General features: G+C 50.1%; 1 protein-coding gene across 8 annotated transcripts in view; it reads right to left on the minus strand.

Annotated features, from left to right (window-relative positions):
- The window catches only part of Lrrk1 (leucine-rich repeat kinase 1), a 135,403-nt gene that overhangs the window by 3,322 nt on the left and 106,494 nt on the right, over nucleotides 1-25,587 (minus strand). For 5 of the 8 annotated variants that reach the window (XM_063262481.1, XM_063262476.1, XM_063262478.1 and 2 more), the window contains 13 exons: nucleotides 22,490-22,661; nucleotides 20,021-20,184; nucleotides 19,487-19,626; nucleotides 17,300-17,549; nucleotides 14,885-15,051; nucleotides 11,010-11,207; nucleotides 9,188-9,465; nucleotides 7,914-8,108; nucleotides 6,919-7,070; nucleotides 4,749-4,866; nucleotides 3,691-3,807; nucleotides 524-1,371; nucleotides 1-102 (listed from right to left, as the gene is read on the minus strand). In XM_063262481.1, the coding sequence (XP_063118551.1) occupies nucleotides 1-102; nucleotides 524-1,371; nucleotides 3,691-3,807; nucleotides 4,749-4,866; nucleotides 6,919-7,070; nucleotides 7,914-8,108; nucleotides 9,188-9,465; nucleotides 11,010-11,207; nucleotides 14,885-15,051; nucleotides 17,300-17,549; nucleotides 19,487-19,626; nucleotides 20,021-20,184; nucleotides 22,490-22,661 (2,901 nt within the window). The other 3 variants (XR_010052148.1, XM_063262490.1, XM_063262498.1) reach the window with 3 other exon arrangements.

Consider the following 25,587-nt stretch of genomic DNA (forward strand, 5'->3'; position numbering starts at 1 on the left):
CCATGCGGATTGAGCTCTCTGGCTTTTAAAACAGCGATGACCCTGCCCCGCTGGGCACCCGAATCCTTCTCCAGGCCGATGACAATGATATCTCCACCATGTCTAAGGGACCAAAGCCAAGACAGGGGAAGGGACGGCTCAGGAACCTGTACCCTCCAGGGCACAGGGCAAGCGCGCCAGTAGGTACAGAGCCTGAAGTTTTCGGGAAGGGAGTGTCGGTGGATGCACCGTGTGATGCAGAAGAGGTCCTTCCCCCACAGGAAACCTGAGTGCGGCTGCTGTTTTGTGGCCCCCTGAGCTTTCTGGTGGGCAGACGAGATATGGACATTCTGTGTGGGCATTCTTAGATTTACTGCAGAGATCACTCCCGATTCTAAAACTGCATGGCAAAGCCTGCTTGGCAGGACCGCCTAGAACGGATCTGGGAATCTTTAAAGAAGCCGTGGCTTCCATGCTCCCTAGCCCCACAGCAAGAGCATTGGGCAGCTCAGAAATGACACTCCCATACCGCAGCAAAACTTACCTAGGGACCCAAATGAGGTCTTGGACAGCAAGCACCTTCACAGCCTGCAGGTGTTGGCTGAACGTCTCCCCATCCATGGGGCTCAGATCATGCTCAGTTCTGTCAGGGGTGACGCTGGGCTCCTGCAGCCTGTCTGGGTCTTCATAATTGGCGGAGAAAGGCACACTGGAATAGCTGGTGAGGGAGCTGGGCAGGCTGGTGGGGGACTTGGGGTCTGGGTGGGGTGTGGATGAGTACGAGGATACGGAGCAGTAGTCAGTGAGCGAGTCCTGGTGGGTGAGGATCTGCATGCCCAGCTCCTCGCTGTACATGATGCTCACGTCGGCGATGCACTCTTCCTCAGGCTCCTTTGAGGTGGTTATGTGACGGATTGGGCTTTCTGGGACTGAGGGCTGTACAGAAAACGTGTCCCTGAGAGGACTGGGGTCCCCGCAGAAGTACCGGGCACACAGCTGGTAGGTGGCTGAATGGTACATCACTAAGGAATTGCCCTTGTCGTCCAGGCACCAGACTGTCTCCTCTCCTCTGCAGTCTGAGCTGCACACAAGTGATGTGACCACAGATGGGGCTGCATAGGGCTCCAGCCGCCTGCTGATGTCCAGGATGGCACAGTCGATGATGAGGAGGCCTGGCCCATTGCTGTACCAGACCTCAGACCCGCTGTTGACCACTTCCATTGCCCTCACTGGGTAGGGGTTCTGCCGTGAGTCTTCGTCTGGGATGCAGAACTTGGACCTGTTGGCTGTGTGCGAGCACAGGTAGGAGCAGCTTTCTTTTGGGGTGCCCCGTGCCATAGAAAACACAGCCACGAGTCCATCAGCCAGGCCAGCCAGCACCAGAAAGGAGTTCTGGAGGGAGGGGGAACAGACATGCCACACATTCTAAGAGAGAAACCACAGGCTCTAGACTCATCTCTGTATGCGTCTCAAGTGGTCACATGAGCTCATGTACCTCACAGAAGCAACGTCTTTGAAATCTGAGCCTGCTCAGGGGCCTCAGGACTACGTCCAGAGATGATGTAGTCTTGCCCCAGCAGAGCCATGCCCATGTTGTAAGGCAAGAGATAAACCAGGGGCAACTGTGCTCGGAGTACCGAGGGCATCAAGCAAGGATGCCACCACCCAGCGCTGGTCTCGTGCTGTAAGAGCAGCAGGGAGCTGCCTTGCCCTTCCTGGATGCCCTGAAGGCCTCATGAAAGGCAGGGCAGAATGCTCTCCCTATGGCAGACAGTTTATTAACATGATAGCTGTTGTAGGCATGAGTTCTGGTCACTGCCCACATGATGGAGATCTCCAGAAAGGCAGGGGCCAGGTCTCTGTGCCCACCCCTGTCACCTGGGCACTGCACTGGCACAGGAAGGGTTAAGTCTTATACACCTCTGTGGCCCTGGATTCCACTGTGTCCATCAAGTGGACAATATATGTCTCTGGAAGAAAGAACCTCTAACTTAACTTACCTGCAGGGGTGCCTTCGCCCTGTGTGCCCACATCCACACTCTGAAGTGCCTGGGCTAACACGACTGAGGAGTTTGACTTACCACGAAGCACCATTTCCTCTGTAGCCACCCGCCAGACATTACTAGGCCAAAGCCAAAGTTGTAGGTACAGAGCCAAAGGCAGACTTCCCAGGGTATCTCCCAAAGCAAAGCAGAGCAGAATGGACACAGAGGGTACTGGGTCATGGAAAGGACCACAGAACAAAGTCAGAGTTCAGGACAGGATCTCAGCCTTGTTCCAGCCATGGGGAATGGCAGGATGCCACTTTGCTAGGAGTCGGGGTGCCTGCGTAGAGGGGGGCAGCTGTTGAGGGTAGCGGAGTGAGTGGCCTCTCACACAACATCCACAGTTAAGGAGCCCTAGGAAAGTTTCTCAAACTCCATCTTCAGGATTTAGGTCAATAAAGCAGCCAGAGCAAACAGGCCATAAGTCTTTCTGGATCTTGGCTCTGCTGGCTGGCGTGGGGAACACCACGTTCGTTCAGAGGGATGTGAGTGTGCTTGTGCAGGAATGCACGCATGGTCTGCCCTGTGTGGCCTCCACAGGGCAGGCACCCTGCTCAGGAGGCTCACACAGAGTCAGCTTTATTTTCCCTGCTCGGGAAGGAGGTGCACTCCGGCTGGGGCTCTGGCCATCGGGCCCTTCAATAATGCCTTGTGTCAGGTTCTCTCACTCTCTGGTGTAGGGAGATCCCAGCTGCCTAGGCTGCCCATGGGGCTCTAATCATAAATGACTGTAAGGTTCATTTCTCTTTCTATTCTCTTTCCTTTTCTAAGGAAATGAAACTAGATCACAGGTTTGGCAATGCAAAGAAGTCATAGCAACCACTAGCTTCCAAGTGCCCAGCCTAGAACTCTGGGCTCCGTAGGCTCAGAGACCTATTTCATTGCCATTGCTGTCCTCCTTTTAGATGGACAAACAGAGATCACATAAGGGCACTCAGCACATTTTAAAAAGATGTGCTAGGAAGTACCGTGTGTGTATGGGTGGAAGGCACCCATTGCACCCACAGGCCCCTGTGGCCTTACTAGATCCAGGGAAGGAAGCAGAACTTAGGAGAGCGAGCAGTGCCAGCCAACCCCTCAGAGGAGAGGTCATCGCTCTGCAGCCTGACCTTTCACCAGAAGGGAAGGGGAGGCTCCTGTGTCTACTGTTTGGAGGAGAAGGACCAGGGCCAGTCAAGTGATGGCTTTGTCAGCCCTAGCGAGAAGAGATTCCGTGCTAAGATATGGAGCTGGGGCTGGGGAGAGCACAGGGTGGATGGGGTGAGGAGTGGGTCTGCAGGGCAGTGCTGGGCAAAGCTGGGCAAAGGACTGGGGTCTGGGAAGCAAGTCTTTGAGAGGAGGCAGAGACAGACAAAAGGGAATCAGCTGTGTCCATTAATCAGAAAACACAGTGGCCAGGGCAGGGGAGAGGCTCCCGATACCTTTATCAGGAGAAGGTGCCATTTACAATGGCTTACTTCATCATCTGCACCAGTATGAGCCTCCTCTAAGCCAGTGCTCATGGATGGTAGGCACTCCATGTTAATGGTGGCCACCTTTGTCTCTAAAGCTGGCTGTGACCTGGGCAAGGTGACCCAGAAAGTCCCCAGCTCTATCCACTGTCCCCAGCAAGGAGACCCTCCCGTACTTGGTGACAGACCTGAACATGCCTCTCTCCATACCTTACCTTTTTAATAACAGGTACTGCCAAGAAACAGGTGACAACAGCCGGCGTGTCCAGGGCCTGCTGGGGCATGCTTAATGGGCACATACCCTTAAGGCTGTAGATATAGATTTTCTGGTCCTGCAAGAGCAGACAAAGTCACTCTGAGAACCAGATAAGGAAGTGACTGGCACGGTGTCCTGTTAGGATGCTCTCAGCCTGGGGATCCCCTTTGGTACCTTAAAAAGGCAGGGTTTTGCTTGCTAATCCATTTCTGCTTTTTGTTTGGAAAATACAGTCTGGAAGAAAGTTAACTCATAGAGGATCCTAAGGAGTTGGAGACAGAAGCTTGCTTTTGCCATGCACGAACCAGCCACTAGCAAAGTGGGGCCACAATACAGTGAGAACATGCCACGGGCAGAGCCCTGCACCCCCTCTAGGACGTATATGGGGTCTCCTCTTCTGTCCATCATCTTTAAACATATTTAGTCAATTTGTTGTTGCTACAAAGAATTACATTGGGATAGGCATTCTCAGAGGTCTGTGTGTTCTCCTAAATCAGACTCAGTTCCTGACACTTTAGTTCCATGGGTATCTATGGGTTTTGGGGAGGTCCAAATACTTATAAACAGTCACGAAGAAGGATTATGATGTTCCTTCCCTACTCATAACCCTGGAGCATCTGATTTGGGGCAACATTTGGATTTCTCATAAGACAGCTACTTAGGTCTTCCAATGACTTCCGCGTATGGAGACAGAAGATCCTCAGGGATGAGCTATGCTCCGTGTCCCACACAGTATCATGAGGAAACACGGTGTGGCATGCCATCAACTCACCCAGTTTCTCCTGCTGAGACTCCCTACCTATTCTAACTACCCTGAATCCTAGCTTCCAGCTGGTGGCAAGCAGGAGCCAGCAGCAATTCCCCTGGTGACCTACCTCTCAGGACCGATGACATTGTTTTAGGGATGAGCTCTGTCCAGTTGACCTTGACATCTTGCAGTTTTACAAAGCTGGTACCCCTGGGAACTGTACCCCTCTAATGCTCACCCTGACACGGGCCCTGCAGGCTGGCAGTTACCTCGGTGGCTAGCCACACTGAGCTCTGGACCTTGAGCTGACAGCTCAGCTTCATCCCAGGACAGGTCATCCTCTGTACTTCCAGAAGGCCCTTCTCGGTGTTGACCACCGTGTAATTCCTGTGGTTGGCAACAACATGGGGTCAGTTGCAGAGAGCCAGGGGCACCTCCTTCCCCAGGCCAGTGGGATGGCCTTGGAACAGGTGTAGTCATACAAGTAGGAAGGACCCTTCGTGTCACGGGTTCATGTTTTAAAGACGTGGTTCCCAGATGTAGGCACTATTTTGGGAGGCTCTGGGAACGTTGGGGGGGGGTGGGGCTAGCTGGAGCAGATGGAACACTGGTGGTTATATCAGTGGTTATACCAGGAGCCCAGTCTCCCTCCCCACCTTCTCTGTTTGTCTTTCTCGTTTCCTCTCTCTGCAGCTTGTCTTCCCAGAAGTAAAGGAGAACCATGATGTTCCTCCCAAGTGTGGGGGAGCCAAGATGGCAGGGTCTGGACACAGAGAGTCCAGATCAGTCATCCACCATTGAGTTGTTTCTGTCAGCTCAGTTATTTTGTTGACAGTGACACAAAAGTAACCACATACAAAGGTCTGCTACCCTGCAGCACTCCTGGACTTCATTCATGACATTGGGTACATCTGGGTTTGCCTGCCGTGCAAGGCTTGAACATGGAAGAGAAAGGACATTCCAACCGGAAGGCAGCCTCCTTTCCTTTTGTGACCTCCAAGGGTTCAGGCAACCATCCCATGAAGAGTTAGAGCACCTCCATTGGACTGCTCACTGCCCTCCCACTGACCAGAGCCCGCCCACCACAGGAAGAGAGGCAGCCTCTGCATTGGAGTAGACAGTCCCAGGCTAAAGATAAGAAGTACGAAGTCCACACTTGACTGGGTGGAGCTCATGATGTGCCTCCACCCTGGTCGCTCTGAGAACAGCTCAGTTAGTGAGGAGAGCAGGTTCTTGGCTCACAGGCCTGGATGTGTCCAGCTCCACTGCCCCTCCACACATCCCCAATGAGCGGAGCAGAGTAGGGGAGGGGTTAGTTGGCTAATCACACTCCTGAGAGCACACAGCCCTTTCTCCCAGTCAGAGAGAAAGTGGAGCCTCAGACAGGAGCCATGCTGTAAGCTCTTTTCTGCAGTCATATTTTGAAAGGTGTTCACCACCCCTGACTGACAGCAAACTGCAGATGAAAAAAAAATGGATACAAAACTTGCAAGCAAAACTTTCTCCAAAGTTCTGTCTACTCGTTTTAGTCTTTTCTTCCATGTAATGAAAAAATTTGATACTGAAAATACAGTTGCTTAAGAAAAATAAAAAACATGGCGGAAAGACCAGAGTCTAGCCACAGTGGCGTCGTGTTGCCCTGGTTTCCTGCTTCGTTTCCTTTCTTCTTCCATGGGTCAGTCTGGGAATCTGATCTTCTCTCTCCAGGTTCCTTGCTCTGTGTGCCCAGGTAGAAGCCCCCACTCTCCCTCCTCTGTTTTGGTGGGAGATTTTACGGACCCTCTCTTCCTACTGGGAAAGATCATTTTCCCCCAGGTCCAACTCTCTCCAGCATCGTGCCTATGTCTGAGACGAAGGGAAAAGCAAGCATCCTCAGGAGGGTGGAAGAGGTTGGCTCTGGAGTCCAGGCCCAGTCCTGGAACCAGCCATTGGATGAACCCTGCTTCTTGGTACTTAGAAACCATATCTAGACCCTGCAGTGCCTGTGACATTTGTTTGGTCCTCTCCAATGGAAAGAATTGGAAATATGAATTTATTTCCCCTCTGTCCATGTCTACCCACTGACAACCTAAGATCATAAGATCCATGCAAACTTCAGAGTCCGTTCTGCTGACCCCACTCTATTCAAGTCTCACGCCATCTCAGTCTTCCCGGACTGTAAGGCCTGTAAATGCTCTCCACTGGGACCACCTAGACTACACTAACGTGCAAAGCTCTCCTGTCAGGGGAAGGAGGGGTAGCATGCGCTGGACAACCCCACAGGCCATCACCCAAGACCTCTATTCCATGGAGACTCCATCTCTGGCCTCTCTCCTTACCAGGCCCTGCCTCTGGGTCTCAGGAATTCTTTCCCCCTCCCAGGGGGTCTTCCCTACACTCTACAGCAGTTCCCAGTGACACCTGAGGCATACGTAGTGAAGTACAGACTGAAAAGATTACCTTGACTCCTCCTTCCCATCCCAGAACACCACAGTGTACTCCTGGCTCTGGGATGAGAAGAAGGACGACTGCTTCCCACAGGGCAGCATGTACATGAAGGTGGCGAAGGTTGGGTCTTTCATCTGGCTCACCACAGACAGGGCCAGGGGACGCTGTGGGAGAAAAGTCTATAGTGAGCACAGCTGTGTGGGTCCCCATACAGGGCCACCTGGCACAAGCCAGGGCAGTGTGTGACTCCTCCCACTTGGGGATTAGCCTAACACAAGACTGAAAAGGCTTCAGAACACCCTCCCCCACTCCAAAAATAAATAAATAAATAAATAAATAAATAAATAAATAAATAAATAAATAAAAGCCCGTCACAGCCTCTGGGTCATCATGGCCACAGTAATAAGCTCAGGTGCTCTGGAGTCAAAGGCCCGTTGTGTCCTACCTTAAGTCCAGGGACATAAACTCTTGAAAGGGATCTGTCTCAGATTCTATTCATAATGTATTAATTAATTATCTGATTTGATGGACAAGTGCTAAACTTGAAATTAGAGGCCTCTTCTAACAAACAAGGAACTCTCTTTGAAAATGTAATATAGGCCCAGCTTCTCGTGAGCAAACTTTCCAAAGAGATATGGTCCGTCCCTCTGACTTTACATGGGGACTGCATTACTACAATGCATTTAATATGCGAATTGAGCGAAACTCAAAACGTTCAGATCTCAGAGCATATTAGAGTTTGGATTTTTGGATTGGGTATATTCAACTAACATGGAAATATTCTAAAAATCTGAAAAACTCCAAAATTTGAAATACTTCTAGTCCTGCATATACATATTGTAGAGAAAAAGAAAGGTAACTTTCCTACAGACAGACGACAGGCAGGCATGCACGCATGCACGCACACACACACACACACACACACACACACACACACACACACACCTTGGAGTCCCACAGCCCCTACCAGGGGAAGGCAGGCCCACGTTCCGCTCTGCTCTGTGTACCTTCTCCGGCTTCGTGTCCCAGCACTCCATCATGAGCGCCTGCAGTCGATAGAATTGCACTTCCTCTGGCTGCCCCAGCACTGGGCGGATGCCCTTGGACAACTTCTTGACAATCTGAAGTTGGTGGTGGCCCAGCGCAGGACGCTGTCCTGAGAGCAGCTCATACAGCACCATGCCATAGGAGAACATGTCTACCTGGGCAGGAGGGCAAGCCAAGTTAGGTCTCCTGCCTGGGTTCAGCAACCTCAGAAAGCTGGCCCCGAGGAGGAGGAAGGAATGGGAAGGCACAACCAGGAAACACGGGCTCTCCCCAGTCCAATCTACCTACCCGATGTCCACACACCCACAGTCCTCTGACCGCCATCTTCCCATGCATTTATCTGTCCATTTATCCTTTCTTCTCTCTGTGTTACTTATGTATTCTCCCATCCATCCATTTGTCCATCCACACGACAGCCATACACACAGAAATTGTTAACTACCAGGTGCCAACTAAGGGCTCCGAAGCCAAGACCCCAGAGGGCTATATAAGAAATTCATTAAAAAGGGGGTGTCTCACGTGTTTTCTCATTCTAATTGTCATTAAAAAATCCAGCAAGGAGAGAGTTGTGCAGACCTCATGTAAGTCAGGGAACATCTTTCATAAGAGAATGTCTGAGATGGAGTGGGCAGGGTTTTGTTTTTGTTTTTTAAGATTTATTATGTACAGTGTTCTGTCTGTATATATGCTTGCATGCCAGAAGAGGGTGCCAGATCTTGTTACAGATGGTTAAGAGCCACCATGTGGTTGCTGGGATTTGAACTCAGGACCCCTGGAAGAGCACTCAGTGTTCTCAACTTCTGAGTCATCTCTCGGGCCTGGAGGCAGCAATTTTTAATGTGATTGTTTCTATCATAGCCTCTGTGTTCAGTGAACATGTTGCCCGGGTCTCCAAGCAAGCAATACGCATGCGCACACACACATGCACACACACATGCACATGCATGCACACACACACACACACAGATACACACACACACACACACACACACACACACATACACAAACTAAAATATACCTCTAAAGCTAAGGGCAGAGGTCAATCTGTTAACAAACAGGCAGACATGGACCCTGGTACCTTCTGGTCAGAGCTCGAATCCCCCTCACTGAGAGAGGAAAACACTCTGGAGAAGGTGAGCCCAGAGCCCCAGGACTGTGTGTCTGACTTCTCACTGGTCCTGCGCTCCTGCTCTGCATGGCTGGCTTGGGGGTGACAGTGGGGACAGGCAGATACCTTCTCGTCATACACAATGCGAGGCCTGATCTCTGGAGCCTGGTAGCCTGGGGTGCCCTCCACACCCAGGGCCCCCTCGTGAAAGGACTGCCTCGAGATGCCGTAGTCTGACAGTTTGATGTTGATGAGCTCCTTGACGCTCAGTGACCACACCAGGATGTTGTCTGACTTGAGGTCACAGAAGATGATGTTCTTCTTGTGCAGGTAGGCCAGGCCCGAGGCAATCTGGTAGGCTATTTTTTGGGTGAGCATGTGTCCCAGGGGCATAAAGGAAGAATCTTGGGAAGAAAGCAGTACTTATGTTCAAATCTATCAACTTTAAGATGGAATCAGATTAACATTCTAGACGCTGTCCTTCATTCTTCCCCTGCTTCCTTTACTTCAGCTTAGATGGGGTTGCTTGGTTGGCTTGTACGGCACCGTTGGGAGGCGATGGGACCTTTAAGAAGTGGGGACCTGTTTTATGTCAACTTGACACAAACTAGACAATTTGGAGGACAGAACCTAACCTGAGAAAATGAACCCCCTCCCCACTACCCTGTGGGCAAGCCTGTGGTACATTTTCTAGATTAATGATTGACGGGGGAGGGCCCAGCCCACTCTAGGCTGTTTCACCCCAGGCAGGTAGTCCTGGGTTGTATAGGAGAGCAGGCTGGGCAAGCCCACAAGGAGTGTTCCTCCACCGTCTCTGCATCAGTTCCTGTCTCTAGCTTCCTGCCTTGGCTTCCATAAGATGACGTATCACAAGCTGGAGGCTTCGTACTGCTTTGGTTATGGTGTTTTAGCAACAGAAGCCCTAACTAAGACAGGCCTCATGGAAGAAAGTGAAGTCGTTGGGGACAGGCTTTTGGAGGAGACATTAGGGCTCTAACCTTTCTCTTTCTCTTAATCTCCTAGTTGACATGACATGTGTCTCTTTTCTGCCATGTGACTCCATCATAAAGTGCCAGAAATGACAGGTCCAAAGGACAAGGGCAACTGACCATGGACTGGGGTCTGTAAAGCCATGAGCCAGAACAAACCTCTCCTTCTCCTAAGCTGTTTGACTCAGTGATGGAAAACTGCCACTGTGACATAGTGACTAACACATCCCCTAATACTCTAAGTGCCCCAGATACATTCTTGCTCTTCTTCATGCCGGAGGGGGCAGAGAGCAGCTTTAAGTGAAGTAGCATGCATTTAGGATAGAAATGTTCATTCTTGTGGTAGGCCATGTGCAGGGCTACACGTGTTTTTATAAACAGATCTGAGCCCCCTGGTACTCATCTGAGGCCAACCTGGTCCTGTGGTCCTGTGTAAAAAGACACAGACAGTGCATAAATCTTCTCCACTTTCACTAGCCTGAGAAGTGGACTGGCTTAGTAGCAGTTCTTTCTTAGAGAGGGCAGCCAGCTCCCTACTTCTGGCATCGGTTTGGGGATAGTTACCTGTTTCTTCAGAATTCCCTTTAAGTTTCTTTGAGGAATAGGATAGGCAGAAGAGGTCCTAAGTGTCATCTTAACTGGGGCTCAGTGTAGACGTGGTTAGAGGGGGACTTAGGGATGCAGTTGGGGCTTAAGGTACCAGCTGCTGTCTCTTGGGCCAGTGGTGCTGTCTCATTGGAGGCTCTGTGTCTTCCCAGTTGGGGCTGTTTTCTTCTTATAAGACTTGAGGTCTGCTTCTGTCTAACCCCAAAGTATGAACTCTTGAGCTACCTCAGCAAAAGAAACCACCCATAACTTTGTTTTTGCAAGCAAGGTGGCGGTGGGAGGTAAGAGGAAGGCCCTGTCCTTCTGCCCAGGGAAGGGCATGGCCCCTGTAGCATGTTCTCGGAGTGCGGTACCTTTGGCATTCTCAGACAGCACAGTGTTGAGGCTGCCCAGCGGGGCGAGCTCCAGGGCGAAGCAGAGGGGGTGGATGCTGATGCCGATGAGTGACACAATGCAGGGGTGCTGCAAGGCATGCAGCATGCTGGCCTCCTGACGGAAATCCGAGAAGTTCTTCATGGCATCCATGGCTCTCAGGTGCCTCAGCATGGTGTCTGCAGGACAAAGCAAGGCCGTCAGCTACCTAGGAAGAATAGCAGGTGCAGGCCATGGCCTCCCCACTGGACCCAGGCCTAGTCAGGTAGGTTGTCCTCTAAGGGTCAACGACACAGGGGGCCTGCCGTACTTAGCTTTGCATTACAGGATTGGGTAAGACGGACTTATATTTGAAAGTACGCACTGCAGGGAGGATTGTAGTATTGGTGCTCAGGATTTGGCCTTAAAGACTGGTATTTTGGGGCTGAGACTAAGACAGGATAGAAAGTCAGGGAAAATTAAGGGGGCAGCAGAAGGGAAGAAACTCCTTACTTAGCATCTGATTACCTCCCCTCTGACTGGGAATCAAAACAAAACAAAACAAAAACCCCCCAAAAACAAAACAGTCATCACAGCTGACAGACCTACCCAGAGTGCCCTCAGGGGTGCCAGTCCCTTCCCTAAGCTGTACTTGCAAAAGGAGTGCTCACATCAAGAAAAGAACTATGCTCGCCTGGGACAGACGGACCGGAGACCTTAGAGTTTTCCTACCTCAGTATCCTCTCACCACACCAGCCCTCAACCCAGTAAAACAGCAATTTTCTTGTCAAGTAGAAGAGTCTTTAAGATGGGAGGATAGGTAAGTTACATCATATTTTTGTGTTTAATTATTAAACTTTGCTTAAGCTTTGAGCCTGGTTATAGATTTCAGATACAAATGCATACACACACACACACACACACACACACACACACACATACACACATGCTTGCACACACATACTCTAAGGCACTTAAGGGCTGACTCTCCTGAGTGGCCACACCCACATCTTAGGTGGGTGCTATTATCCTTAAAGATCTCTCTTTTTCCCTCTGCTGGCTTCCACTTACATCCACAGTGTGCACTGTCTCTGTCTCTATAAAGAGACAACTTTGATTACTTTGCTTCACTTTGACTCACCCTGAAATCCTTTTCTGCGCTATGTTCAAGGACCCCAAAGGGAGGTCCTCAGGCTACATTTGAACTGGCCTTCACGAGCCTCTTCCTTTCTCAAGAGCTAATGTGGCCTTGTCATATGTGACAGTTGCTGGGCACTCCCTGGGTTCCCTCAGGCTTCCTCCAGGGAGAACAGCCACAGGGCTCCAACCTCAAGGCTTAGAGAATGCCCTTACAGCCCTCAGTCACTGCTGCCACTCACTTAGAGGTACCAGCGACCTCATTCCCTTTGTATACCCTTACTGTGTTCAAAGCCTGGCTCAGGCACTATCTGAAATGTAATTAGTCCCCTTCCCCTCCACCCTCAGGGGCACTGCAGGTTACCTTATTCCTTATCAAGTAGCCTGGACTAGTGGGAGTGAAAACTACCATTAGCATCAGCCCCTGGGGCATCTGTCCAGGGCTGTGGGCCTATGACATTCTCTTTAGAGGAGAAAGGTCTACAGCAGGGAGGAGAGACTTCCACCATGCTGTAACTTCTTCCAGCACCCTTGAGCATCCATGCATCTCCTGCACGATGGCCTGCAGGAGACTCTGGATGCTTGCTGCACCCCTGGCTGTGACCGGTCCACACAGGATCATCTGTCTCTGAAGCCACTAGGCAGGGTATAACCGAGTCCTGACTGTTTTGTTTCCCGTTTCTATTCCTTCCCCCACAGATTTTAAAGGTGGGGTCTGTTGCCTTATTGATCAGCTCACTGGTTGTGCAAGGGCTTGAGTGCACCGCCATTCGGCTCCTAAAGGAAAGGTCCATTCTCACACTGACTCATTAACCCGTTAAGAATTTATTTTTTATTATAGGGTGGTAACCTCTGTAGACTTATTCATGGGGTTGGCTCATTCCCTTGTCAGCTCTTGGCTTTGGCTCAGTGCATGTGCATTGGATACTTCATTAGTTAAATTACCAGTTGGGACTCAAGGTACCCTAGTTAATCACAATTCCAGGTGCTTTTTATTACCACGGTGTAAGGTATTTTCTAATGGGCACAGCTGTGTATGAAGCATCACTGACTTCTGATAGTCTTTGCAAAGTCCAGGATTTCTGGGAGGGCTTTTATCAGCCTGAGGGTTGTCAACCAAGACTGTTAGATCAGTGCAGAATCCCATATTCTCTTCAAAGAATTGCAAATTGAATTCTTTCTTTCTGGTTTCTATGATTCTAATTTTTATACCAAAGAATACACAGTGGCTTTGTGATCTCAGCGTGACCTATCCTGAACAAGGGGCTAGAGCAGGGAGGCCTGGGCTGAGCGCAACATGGCGCTATGGTTAGAACTCGTCTCCTCTCCACTCCCAGTGTTCATGTGTAGAAAACTTAATGTAGCCATGTTAAGACTTTGTCAGTTATCACAGGGGTGGGCTTGTTAGAAACAGAAATACAGTCCCCTTCTTGGCCCGGTGTTCTCTCTCACTCAGCCTTCTGGGATGATATAGTACCAAGATCCTCCAGCACTAAGCTCTGGGCTCTCTCTCACACACCACAGCCCTGAGCTAAACAACTTCCTTTGTTTAGCAATTCCCCAGCATGGGGTCTTCTGTGGCAGCAACAGAAATGGATTGACAGGAGTACTGATGACCCCTCCCACTGGAAAGAGTTCTTAGACTGCATTTGATATGCAGGTCTGAGGGTCCCGCCTCTTGGCTTTTCTTTGTGTGGTGTAGGGTGGGGGAGTAGTGGGGAGGGAACATCCCAAATATCTATTTACAAAGTTTGCCCCATTGTCTTATCTTTCATCCTACAGCTTTCTGCTTGCACAGGACATGGAGACCTGCAGATGAGGAGTCTACCTGACGTCAGACTGTGGAGAGAATCTCCTGTACTCAATGAAGCATCACCTGTCAGTAAAAAAGTCTGTGGCCAATGAGCTAAGGCAGGAAATAGGAGATAAGAGTTCTGGCTTAGAGAAAAAGACGGAGAAGGAGAGGGAGAGAAGTAGAGGGAGAGGGAGAGAAGGAGAGGGAGAGGGAGAGAAGTAGAGGGAGAGGGAGAGGGAGAGAAGGAGAGGGAGAGGGAGAGAAGGAGAGGGAGAGGGAGAGGGAGAGAAGGAGAGGGAGAGGGAGAGAAGGAGAGGGAGAGGGAGAGAAGGAGAGGGAGAGGGAGAGAAGGAGAGGGAGAGGGAGAGAAGGAGAGGGAGAGGGAGAGAAGGAGAGGGAGAGGAAGAGGGAGAGGAATTCTGGGACATAGTCAGATGTTGGAGAGTCATCCCAGAATGCTGAAGGAGAGGTAACTGACCTCTGGAAGAATGTAGACTAAAATTAACTCTATTATTGAGATATGAGCTAGTCAGGGAACAGTGCCAAAGCTATTGGCCTAACATTTACTCATATATAAGAACTCTCAGAGTCCTTGTGTCTGGGAACAAAGTGGAAGGGTGGAAAACCACCAGGTTCCAGGTGGTTCCACCTCAGACTACCCACCCATATGTACCAGGCCTTTGGCAGGCATGAAGCTCGTAGAGTAGCAGAGTGGTCTCCGCTAACACACGCTTCTGTCTAGACAGGCAGCCATATTGTGGCCTCACTTGGCTTGGCTCTCTAGCTTGTACTCCAGGTCAGACACAAAGCAGAGCTGCACCAGCTATACCAGCCCCAGTCCTCCTCACCTCCCACCCCACATGCACGTGTGACTTCCGTCCTCTCTAAGGTAGCCTGGACTTCAGACACCTTTGGGTTTGTGTATCTGGAGAATGACCTGGTTACCTGCCGGGGCATTAGCAGAATTCTTGAACTTCTTGATGTGGAATCTCTTCACAGCCACAGGCTGGCCCTGGTACTGGGCCTGGTAGATGACTGTGCCACTGCCACCTTGGCCCAGGATGCTGTTCTCACCCTCTGTGTGCTCCAGCTTGCTGTTCTCCAGGAAAAGCCTACAGCACACACAGAGAAGGGGTTAGCCTCCAACCTTAGGTGTCCTCAGGTGTCCTAGACTCAGTTGCTAGTTTCTCCTGGGAGAGTAATCATCCTCCGTCACACAGAGCTAGTGTCCCCATGCCTGGGGACTGGGGTTTCATAGGGAGTTTTAGCCTCCTTGCTGGTCTGGAGCCTTGTGAAACAGATTTCTGTTGGGCTTCTAGAAATATGGCTGCTTTCTCACAACCCCAGCAGCCTTCTGGGAAGACCCTTGAGCCTGATGGCTCTGGGGTAAGCAGCTGAGGAACATAGGGCCAAGCTAGGGCTTTTCAGGAAGCTCAGATGAATGGGACAAAATGGGGTTTCAGGGTACAGAGATGCAGGCTTTCACAGTAATGCTCAGGGGCTAGCATGCAGAGCTTGGGGCTTTGGGGGGCATCCTTCTTCAACCCCTCACTGACTCTGGGTCTGCATGGATCCCTTGGCCTCTTACTTCCTGAGATTCTCCTTTTTCTTTAGAAGCAGTGGCATGAAAGACAAAACAGGAAGCAAAGGGAGGAAGGGCTTCTCGGGCAGGAGAGAGGCAGCCCACTCCACGGAGGTCTCCTCAGGTCCCCATCAGGACGTGTGCCAGCCTGCCTTCCAGGCCAAGGGCGCTAGTGAGCCCTCCTGTCCCCGTAGGTGCATTGATCTCTGTGATTTTGCGATTTAGCACAGCTCAGTCATGTCCCCTGCATCCTCGGCAGCCTCGGGCATGTGGTTGAGCATGGTCAGGGAATGCTCTTCAAGTGCCATGGTAAATCCCTTGTTTAGGAAGAACAGGTGTGGGGGGACTGTCTAAGATGGTCTGTGGGCACCAGAGGAATGCTATGGGTCCTTCTACGGCTTATGCAAGCTTTAAAAAATGCAGACTTCTGCAGGAGCCACAGGGCAGATCTCAGCCTGTCAGACTCCCCTGTCAGGGCTGACTGGGCCCCAGCAGATAGCCTGGGCCCCCTCTCTGGACAGACTCCCACTTGGGCTGTTGAGGTTTTCTACTTCCTAACAGACAACCTCATCTCACAATCCTACTGTGCCCAAGACTAGATCCAAAGCAGTAAGGGCCGTCCAGTATGGCTCCTTGAAGCCACAGCAGGAACCCTGCAGCCAGTTGGTGCCTCTGTGCTGAGGCATAAATCCACAAGGTTTGGCAGATAAATGAAATGTCCGAAACCTTAAGGGCACCTAACCTAGCAACTTCCCCAACATGTGACTTGTGCTCACACACAGTCGCATGCCCATGGAGAGAACCCAGGAGTGAAGAAAAGCCACTTCCCAGCAGAGTGGTCCTTGCTGTCTCCATCCTGAGCCTGCAGGAGACACTGAACAAACTTGAATGAGACTTGTCCTTTGCTAATTAATTATCCTCTCTTACCATCGGGTTTTGAGCACAGGGCTTCACACTGTCACTGAGGTATTTCCCAGGCCCATTTTAAATTTCAACAAGTCCCTGGAAGTGGGATGTGGAGCAGCACACTGTGCCCTAGAGCCGTCTGGGACAGTGAAAAAGGGAGAGAAACAGATCTCCTTAAAGGAAAGAAAGTTAAAGAAACCAGATATAGCTCGCCACTGGCAAGGACAGTTCCCCACAACTCCAGAAATGAATGGCAACAACTGAAGTCCAAAAAGGTTGAAGGACTGTCCGCAAGGAGTCCGCATCACAGGCGTGGCTCCTGTGCATTAAAGAAGATGGAGGACTTACATTTTGTGGCTGTTTCCCTTTGGACGGGACCAGCCAAGGTCTCTCTGTTTTTTTTGCACTATTTTTGTCCCCCAGCTACCTTCTTGGGAGGGTAGGGGTAGCATGAGCTGGAAGAGTGTGCCTGCAGCCGGGCATCAACCCTTGCTCCAAAAGAAAGACAAGGCTCAGGCACGGGAGTGTTCCCCATCCAGCGAGACCAGTGAACAGCTGCGTCCTCCAATGTCCTTCTGTCCTCCAGTGGGCAACAGTGTGGGAATCTAAGGAGGCCCAACCCAGCAGAAAGGAATGCTAATCCACAGAGGAGCAGGCTGTGGCTCTATGAGCCAAGTTGCGGCAGAGCCTGCCGAGCACTCCAGTGGAAAGCCATTGGTCCAGTTTCTTCCAGGAAGCTTAGGATGGGGATCTAAGTCACCTGAGACTCGGCAGGAAGTTACTGCCACTGCATAGTTATGGTGCTAAGCAGTGAGACGGTAGGAGAGGTGTGCAGCAGGCCGCCCTGTTCTGGGAAGAACCGTGGAGCATACCTGGCTGGGAAGTCAGTCATAAACAGCTCTGGTACAAGCTCCTGAAGTGGCACTGGGAGGTCTGGGTGTCTGGGGCAGGAGATGAAGTTCCCTTCAATGGCTGTGAGCACACAATCTTCCATATCGAAGTACTGCACGCTCTCCGACCTCTCGTTTGGATCTGCATGCTGGGCCCAGGATGCTTCACAGACGGGGCAGGGCACATACTGCTCCATAAGTGGGGTCCCGTCACTTTCTGTGGCTGTCAGGGCTAAACAGGAACAGAGGAGGAGACAGCTCCTGTGAACTGGCTGTGGGTGCTCTGATCAGTACCCTAGAACTCTAAGCCTGGCTGGCTTTCATATCAGAGGTTCTGTCTGCTCCTACCTGAGCCCAAGAGAGCCAGAAATCCAGGACTACTCTGGGGTGCCTGATTGCTTTGGTTTTGATTTTAAGGCAGGGTTTGATTACATAGCCGAGGCTGGTCCCAAACTTAAGATTCTCTGGTCTCAGCTTCCCAAATACTGGGGGTACAGCGGATATCAACTGTCCTTGCCTTCTGGTGATGTTTTGGACAGGAAAATTGTTGAGGCCAAAGGACTCACCACGGAAGGGTCACCCATGGTCTAGACCCTGAGTAAAAGTTGCCGGTAGTTCTTGGAAGGCTGAGAGAAGAAGGCTAGACAAGAGTGGAGTGGAGGGGACTTTACCTGAATGGCTGGGTTGAATCTGAGTTATAGTCTTACGCTAACCACAGTTAGTACAAGTTAGAAACAGAAGGCTTGCCGGCATATTCTAGGGAAGTTAGGGATAATGAATACAAAAGACTATGGTAAAGCTGGACATTTGATGTGCGTTCTCCTAGTAGGATACACCTCTTCTCTGTGTCCCTCTCATTAGGAGGTACTAAGAAGTACCCACAAAAGTACCCCGGGGCAGGGCAGTGACTGGCTATGTACAGGGCAGTGTGGATTCCTAGATGTCCCGGGTGCATCTGACAGCCACAGGGAGAGAGACTCTTGGTTGTTGGCTCTAGGACATCTTGTCTCAAATGCCTGGCCATGTTGCCAATCTGCCTCTCAGATTACTGGCTACTTGGTCTACGTGCCACATCCCTAGCACCCACTGAGGCAGGGCATAGGCTGCTAGGGGCTACAAAACGGCTGGAGAGTTGATACAGGGCTCGGGACCCCATTGACTGGCCAGGAGGCCTCTAGTCACCCTGACTCACACACTAGTTGTTTTCTCTGAGAACCCCCTTCCTAAGCCACTTTACAGGTTGGTCACTCTTTGAGGCAGCCTCCGTGTCTGCGGTTTGTATCCAGGGCCCACTCTCCTCCTGGGACTAAGGCTGTGACGGACAAGCCTACTCTGGTTTCCAGAGGCTGAAGGAGTTCAGTTCTCACTCAGTAGGCTCCTCCCCACAACTGCCTTCCTGTGGCTGCCCCTCAGCCTCCCCACCCCCTGCTGCTACTCTGGTCCACCCCAGTAGCAAAGCAAGAGGCCCCCCCCCGGGAGTTCGCTTCAAAAAGTGTTTTCTTTGGGTAAACTGTCCATAGGGAAATGGATTCAAAGGGTCTGAGTAGGGCTGTGTGGATGGCTTCCTCTCTACCTGGCTTGCTCTCCACCAGGGACTCACAGGGAAGGAGGAACTGACACTGCAGCTCTGCCCTCCTCCCTCACTGACCCTACACCAGGGACTGTCCTCCACATTTGGGTCCCCCTGGTGTCAATCCCACTGATTACATAACACATGTATGACTCACACTAACAATGTCATTGACCACATGTGAGACCCAGAGACATACCTTCCCCAAATATTTTGGACATCCAGGAGACCTAGCTAGTTCTGTTCTGTGACACATTCCCTGTGTCACACTTATCCCACAGGACCTCCCACCCCAGCCTGGAGCAGGACTCTCGGCAAAGGGCTGAATCCTGGTGGCAATTTTGCTTTCTCAAAGAGGCAGTCATGTATATACATATGCACATATGACATAGATATGTATATGTGTGCATACATATATATGTATGTGCATTATGTACACATACATATATACACACATACACATATATGTGCATATGTATATATACATATATGATAGACAAATATATACATATACACATATGTATACATATTCATATATACATACATACATGCATATATGTAAGCATGATCAAAGACTTGGTTCCAGAATATTCTCTTACCGGGGAACCACTGGTCGATCAGGGAGTTGACGTGGTCTGTGATAAAAGCCATTGCTGAGAAGTCCCTCATTTCTGACTGGCAGACGATTTTAATCCCTCCGCTTTTTTTCTTTTTCCAGTTCACGTCTGAGGATTCCACACTGTAACCCGGAAACAAAAAGGAGCACCGTCAAGAACCTGGGGCGATTTCCCTGTTTCCAAGGATGGACTTAATCAGGACCCTAAGGGTTGGTGTGCCCTGCAGGATATTGAGGTGACTCTCCTGTTTATTTAAAAGTTTTTATGATCTAACTTGTCCTTGTCCCTATTCCCCCAACTGGAGTGAACTTAAATCCTGGACTATGGCTTCCCTCAGTCTATCCTGAAGGAGCTGGGGGAGGGTAGGAAGATGGGGCCAGAGGGACATTCACAGGGAGGGTCTCTATTTCTAGCAAGCTACCACGATGAGCAGAGGACTCGGGACTCCAAGTGGGAAGGACACTGAGTCAGGGCTCTCACAGGACGGCTGCCTGGGGGCTCCCCCAGTGTTCCCACCTGAGGTAGCCCCCATCGAAAGTGACCAGCAGCCCTTCCTGCCAGTAGATGGTCTGATTCCTTCGGACTCTGAATGTGCTGCAGCGGTTTCTCTGGTTCCCTGTAAAGCTGTAAATGGTGACTTTCCGGTTCCTGCTTTTCGTATTCTTCTTGTTTTCAAAAAGCTGAAAGACGGGAGAGAAAGGACCCTGCTTAAGAATTCTGGGCTCCTCGCTGGCCTTGTGCGGAGCTCCGAGCAGGCCGAGCTGGCCCCATCTTGATAAATGGACCCGTGCCTCCCACGCCTGCTACCCGCCCCCCCACCAAGTCAAAGGCCGAATGGTGTGGAAGGGTCTCCAGGGTACCCTGGGAACTGATTTTCCTAGGGATTACAAATAGGTTGTTCTTCTCTGAAGACTTTCCGCCCAGACTTCCCAAGTGGACGTCTGCATTAGACAATGCAGAAAAACGTAGCAGAAGAAAAAAGCAGTCAACAGTTTAACCCCCAGCAGGAAGGTATGAGTAGGTTTGAGTCCAGGAATTCTCTTATTACACACGCAGATGTAAAAAACAAGGTGTGCTCTGAAAATATCACGGAGCCCTTGCTATAAAAAAAAATCACTTAAAGTTAATTTTCCTATGATAGTGACTTCTGAACCATTCCTTTCTAGTGGGTTGGCCCTTCTGGTCCCTTCAAGATAACAGTGCCACGAACATGAAAAGCTCATGAAGATTTCTCTAGTTCCCTCAGTGTAGACATTCAGCGGTGGGATGCCAGGTCTAGGGTCTGGCAGTTTTAAGGCTCTGGATGCACAGAGGGGTTTGAAAAGGAAGAGACTATTATCACATTCACTGCCCACCCACCAGGGCTCTTTGTTACTGTGACAGCTCAACAAATGGAGACGCTGCTATTGCCTCTCGAATCTGCGTGTCTCTGATGAATGCGAGGCTGAACTCTTCTCCCCCTTCTCCTGTCTGAATTCTAACAGGATTTCCTCCTGCACCGATTTCTCAGCCAGACATGCTGTTGGTGCTCCCTCCCAGCCCATCCCCCTCCCCATGACCTCAGCCTCCCACAGTGTGAGGTGGGGGGATATCGACCTCCCACTTAGAAGACAGCAGGACACAGTTCAAATGGAGGGCAGAGGACAGAGGGGACCCTAGGAGAGGCAGCGCCAGCACACAAGGTTAGACAGTGAACCATTTTGACATCAGAAAGAGACACCCTCCCCACCCATCCACCCCCGCCACGTCCCCGACATCCACAACACAGGCTGCAACGGTTTTGATTGATTTTCATCCTCTTTTGTTTATTTTTCTTCCCATAAAATGGGACGATCAAAGACCATCTTTACTGAGCCAAGGAGTTATAATTCAATAAGGGCACTCTAATTAGAGGGTGGCAAAAGCAAACTCAAGCAGAGATCAATGTCAAAAAGTTTCAACATTTCAACAGTCGGAGTGCACATTAGAGATTCACAAACTGTAGAGTGTGGCATGAACTCCCGGAGGTCCTGTCAACAACAGAGCAGGACTCCATCCTGAAGTTTCTGAGGTGGTAAATCTGGAGTTGGGGCTTGACAGTGAGCATCTCTCACAGGAGCTCAGGTGAGGTAATTTTGCTGGTCTGTGAACGCCACATTGAGAACTACTGCTCTAGGCAAATATTACTTCTGTGGGACTGTCTTACAGGAAATTACTGTTGACTGGCAGCTTGGCCACCTCTCCATAACTCTGACTGGACCCACAGAACTTAAGCCATGGGTTGGCTCTTCATTGTGACCAAAGCCAAGGGATTTTTTTTCCAATGATGATTCCAAGCTTGGCTGTAGAGTGGTATCACCATGAGCTTTACAAAGTCCGAGTGATGAAGGCTGGGCATGGGATGAGTATCTAACCCTTAGGTTCTCAGTGAGGTGGCTTAGTACAGATGCTCACTGCTAAGCCTGACCACCTGAGTTCGATCTCTGGGGCCTACAAGAGGAATGGAGAGAACCAACTCCAGTGAGTTGCCCTTATCATAATACTTAGGTGTGGGTGCTTACAACCAAGCTTGCAAATTTGGGTGATCTGGGAAAGGTTGTTGTCAGTAATGGATTCCTTGTGTATACCCAGGGTAGCAAGACCATGATGTCAGGGACGTGATTTAAAATCCTAGTTCTTGGCCCGGATCATAGCTGCTGCACCAAAACCATGGTGGCTTTGTGGGGGACCCTGCTTCTGCTAGAACAAGTTTCACAGTGACTTGGAAATGGCTAACTAACTCGAGGAGGGAGTAGTCTAAGCAAGACGGATTAAAAACTTGGCATTCCTAGCCAAGGACAACGGATTCATGCTAAGTATGCTTCCTGGCACTGCATCAGTTACATCTCTGCAGGAAAGCAACCTTCAGTCAGGTCTCACTAACACAGAGGATATAGCCTTCCCCTAACAGTGTGCTTTAAGAAGCTCTTCCACCCCTATGCCTTCCCCTTTCAGAAACCACGCTACCTGCAGGTCCATCTCAGCCAAGCTGATCAGCATCCGTGCTATGAACCTTTGCCAGAAGCCAACAGGCACGAAGCTCATCTTAAACACCCGCTGGATGGTGTTAGCCATTGGGTGCCGCATGCTGTGGGTGTCCAGCCCAGGTTTGGATGGGAGGAGGTGTGGTAGGAGGTAACTGAAACACACAAGGGAAGAGGCTGGTTACCACAGCCTGAGATCTGCTACAGCACCCTGCTCCTTGCAGATGCTGGACTGGGCTGTGGGAAGGCCTCTGCTGACAAGGCTCAGCTTGCCAGAGGCCCTCCCTATAGAGTTCGAGAAGCTAGACTGAGGCGGAGGGAAAAGATATAAAGGCGTAAAAATGCCAGACACAGCAAATCGAAGTTGCTTCTCAGAAAACTGAGCTGTGGTTGTGCAATCACTTAACATCGACTTTGGTTGATGGAGGGAAAACAAATACAGCTGCACGGCTCTGGGGACAACGCAGATATTGGGGTCAGGGTAACTGTTTCTGGTCTTCGAAGCTGTTTATTGTTCTTGGCTAATTAAAACAACACAGCGGCCTTAAAACTTAGAACACAGAGACTTCGCACAAAACAAATGTTTTATGAGAACGCAAGCGCACATGGTCATCGTTAAAACGCTGTATCACTGCGTGACCTCGGCGTGCTTGTCCGCTGTCATTTAAAAGAGCTGACAGCTGGGAAGTCCCTCCCTACAAATGCATCTGGAAAGTGACATCCACTACGTGCTGTAAGTTGTGAGCTGAGGGGGCAGGCGTAGAGCAGGCACAGGGTATCCAGGAGAGGCAGCAGCTGGATTCTTTCCTCTTTTAAAAAATATTATTATTATGCATACAGCTGTTTTTCCTGCGTGCATCTCTGTGTGCCATGTGTATAGGGCCCATGGAGACCAGAGAATCTCCCGACTGTATTCTAAAATTCATCCTTATAGTCATGGACCAGTGTTGCTCACACCTGACATCGGAGAAGCTCCCCTGGCAGCTGACAGAGACTATTATCATAATTGGTCAAAATGCAGAGACAACTGATTGTAGATTTCCCAGCTGCAAATGATCCATCTATAGCACAGCTCCTGCACCTAAGGCTCAGGGAACACTGAAGAAGGAGCAGAAATATTCTACGAGCTACAGGACCAAAAAGTCTGCCCCAAGATTGTGTCTCCTGGAAACCACGGACCTTGAATTCCTTTTCGAGGGTTCTCTCTTTAGGACTCTGCTCATGGTTCCCATAAGGGAGCTAGAAGGTCTTGAGAACCTCCCTCCACAACCCCATACAGCTAAGCAGGCTGTCTCCATGGATACCCAGTTTACACCAGCAGAATCTCTAGAATGGCTTTCCAGAGACCAGTCCAGCTTCCTAGACGTCTCTGGTGGTACTATGGTAGGGCTCTGGAGTGGGGCACAGCGCAGTGGTGTGTTCTATGGCAGATAACCCACAAAGGACTATGGGTTTTGGGCACTAGCTGCTGCCTCATGGCCATATCAGCATCAAACCCAGAAGTGAACAGACCCATGCCAGGACATCTAGAGACTGGGTAGCCACCAGAGCTCTGGTCCCCATGTGCCTTCCTCAGCCCTCTCAGGGGCCCATTGCAGGGTTTGGGGTGTTGGCAGTTGTGATGCTCAGGAAGTTGAGTGCTGACGTGGAGTAATGTGGGTGATGTGGGGAAGAGGCCTGTGAGAAGACACTACTAAGGATGGGCATCCTAACACCTAGTGGAAGACAGCATCTAGAACAGGTAGGATGAACAGAAAGGCTGAGAAAGTCATTAACCCAGAAGAAGGTAGAACAAAACAAAGGAACAAACTAAATGCTATAAATATAAAACAAATGATTAGCTACTAGACTTGAACCCAACTATAAAACTAATCACACTAAATGAGCTAGGTATATTCCCATTTAAACCAGAGATCATTGTGTTGGATAATTCCTTGTCAATAAGATAACTGTTGTAATAGAAATCCCCAGATAAATTGATAATAAAAGAATTCAGGGAAGGGAGCACAGTTGGAATTAAAGGCTAAAAGGCCTTCAGAAGTCAGTGTGTGGTTATTTTAAAATCAGACAAAATGAGCTTTAAGAAAATAATACCAGTCTTAGTTAGAGTTTCCATTGCTGTGAAGAGACACCATGACCAAGGCAATTCTTATAAAGGACAACATTTAATTGGGGCTGAGTCCCAGGATCAGAGGTTCAGTCCATTGTCATCATGCCAGGAAGCATGGCAGTGTGCAGGCAGGCATGGGCCTGGAAGAGCTGAGAGTTCTATATCTTGTGATCTGAAGGCAGCCAGGAGAGGATGGCTCTTCTTATGCATACAATGTCAAAATCCACCCTATGGTGGCACATTTCCTCCAATAAGGCCACACCTATTCTCACAAGGACGCACTTCCTAATAGTATCACTCCCTGTGGGTCAAGCATTCAAACAGATGAGTCTATGGGGGCCAAACATATTCAAACCACCACATTACCCAAATAACAAAAGACACTATATAATAAAACAATGATAGAACAATTATAACAACATGTTGCCATAATTTTCCAACATCAGTACCTTGTGCTTTAGGGATTAAATGTAAGCAAAGCCATATCAGGACAGTTAAGTTTATAACCAAGGTGGCTACTTAGCAAGGGGGTGGCTTATACAGTATGGGGTACACTGGACAAAGGATGAGTCATGTCCCATGTGGGTCTGAGTAGGATGGTGAGAAATTTCATTATGTGGCTGGGGATGGCCTAGCATTTACAGTGAAGGAATTTATAGCACCTTCTATTCCTTCTTTTCATCGGGAAGTAAACCTGGTAGCAAGTGAAACCTGGATACAGGGGAGGCCATGGATGTCCTCAGGATAAGCAGAAGACAGGGTCACACAGTGGAGGGGTGGAGTAAGAAGCACATGATAGGGACATTTTGGGGCCTTGCGGATGACGTGCCCAGTGAGATGAGGTAGCAGAGAAAAGAAAGCAGGGGACTTGGTCCTGCTTCCAAGTGTTACACCAGCCTTCCAGGAGTGACACTGGGGAGGCCCAGGTCTGAGCCTGCCAAGCCAGCCACCCTCAGTGCCATTATTGATCT

The sequence above is a fragment of the Rattus norvegicus genome, chromosome 1 (assembly GCF_036323735.1).
Source record: "Rattus norvegicus strain BN/NHsdMcwi chromosome 1, GRCr8, whole genome shotgun sequence".
NCBI classification, from domain to species: domain Eukaryota; kingdom Metazoa; phylum Chordata; class Mammalia; order Rodentia; family Muridae; genus Rattus; species Rattus norvegicus.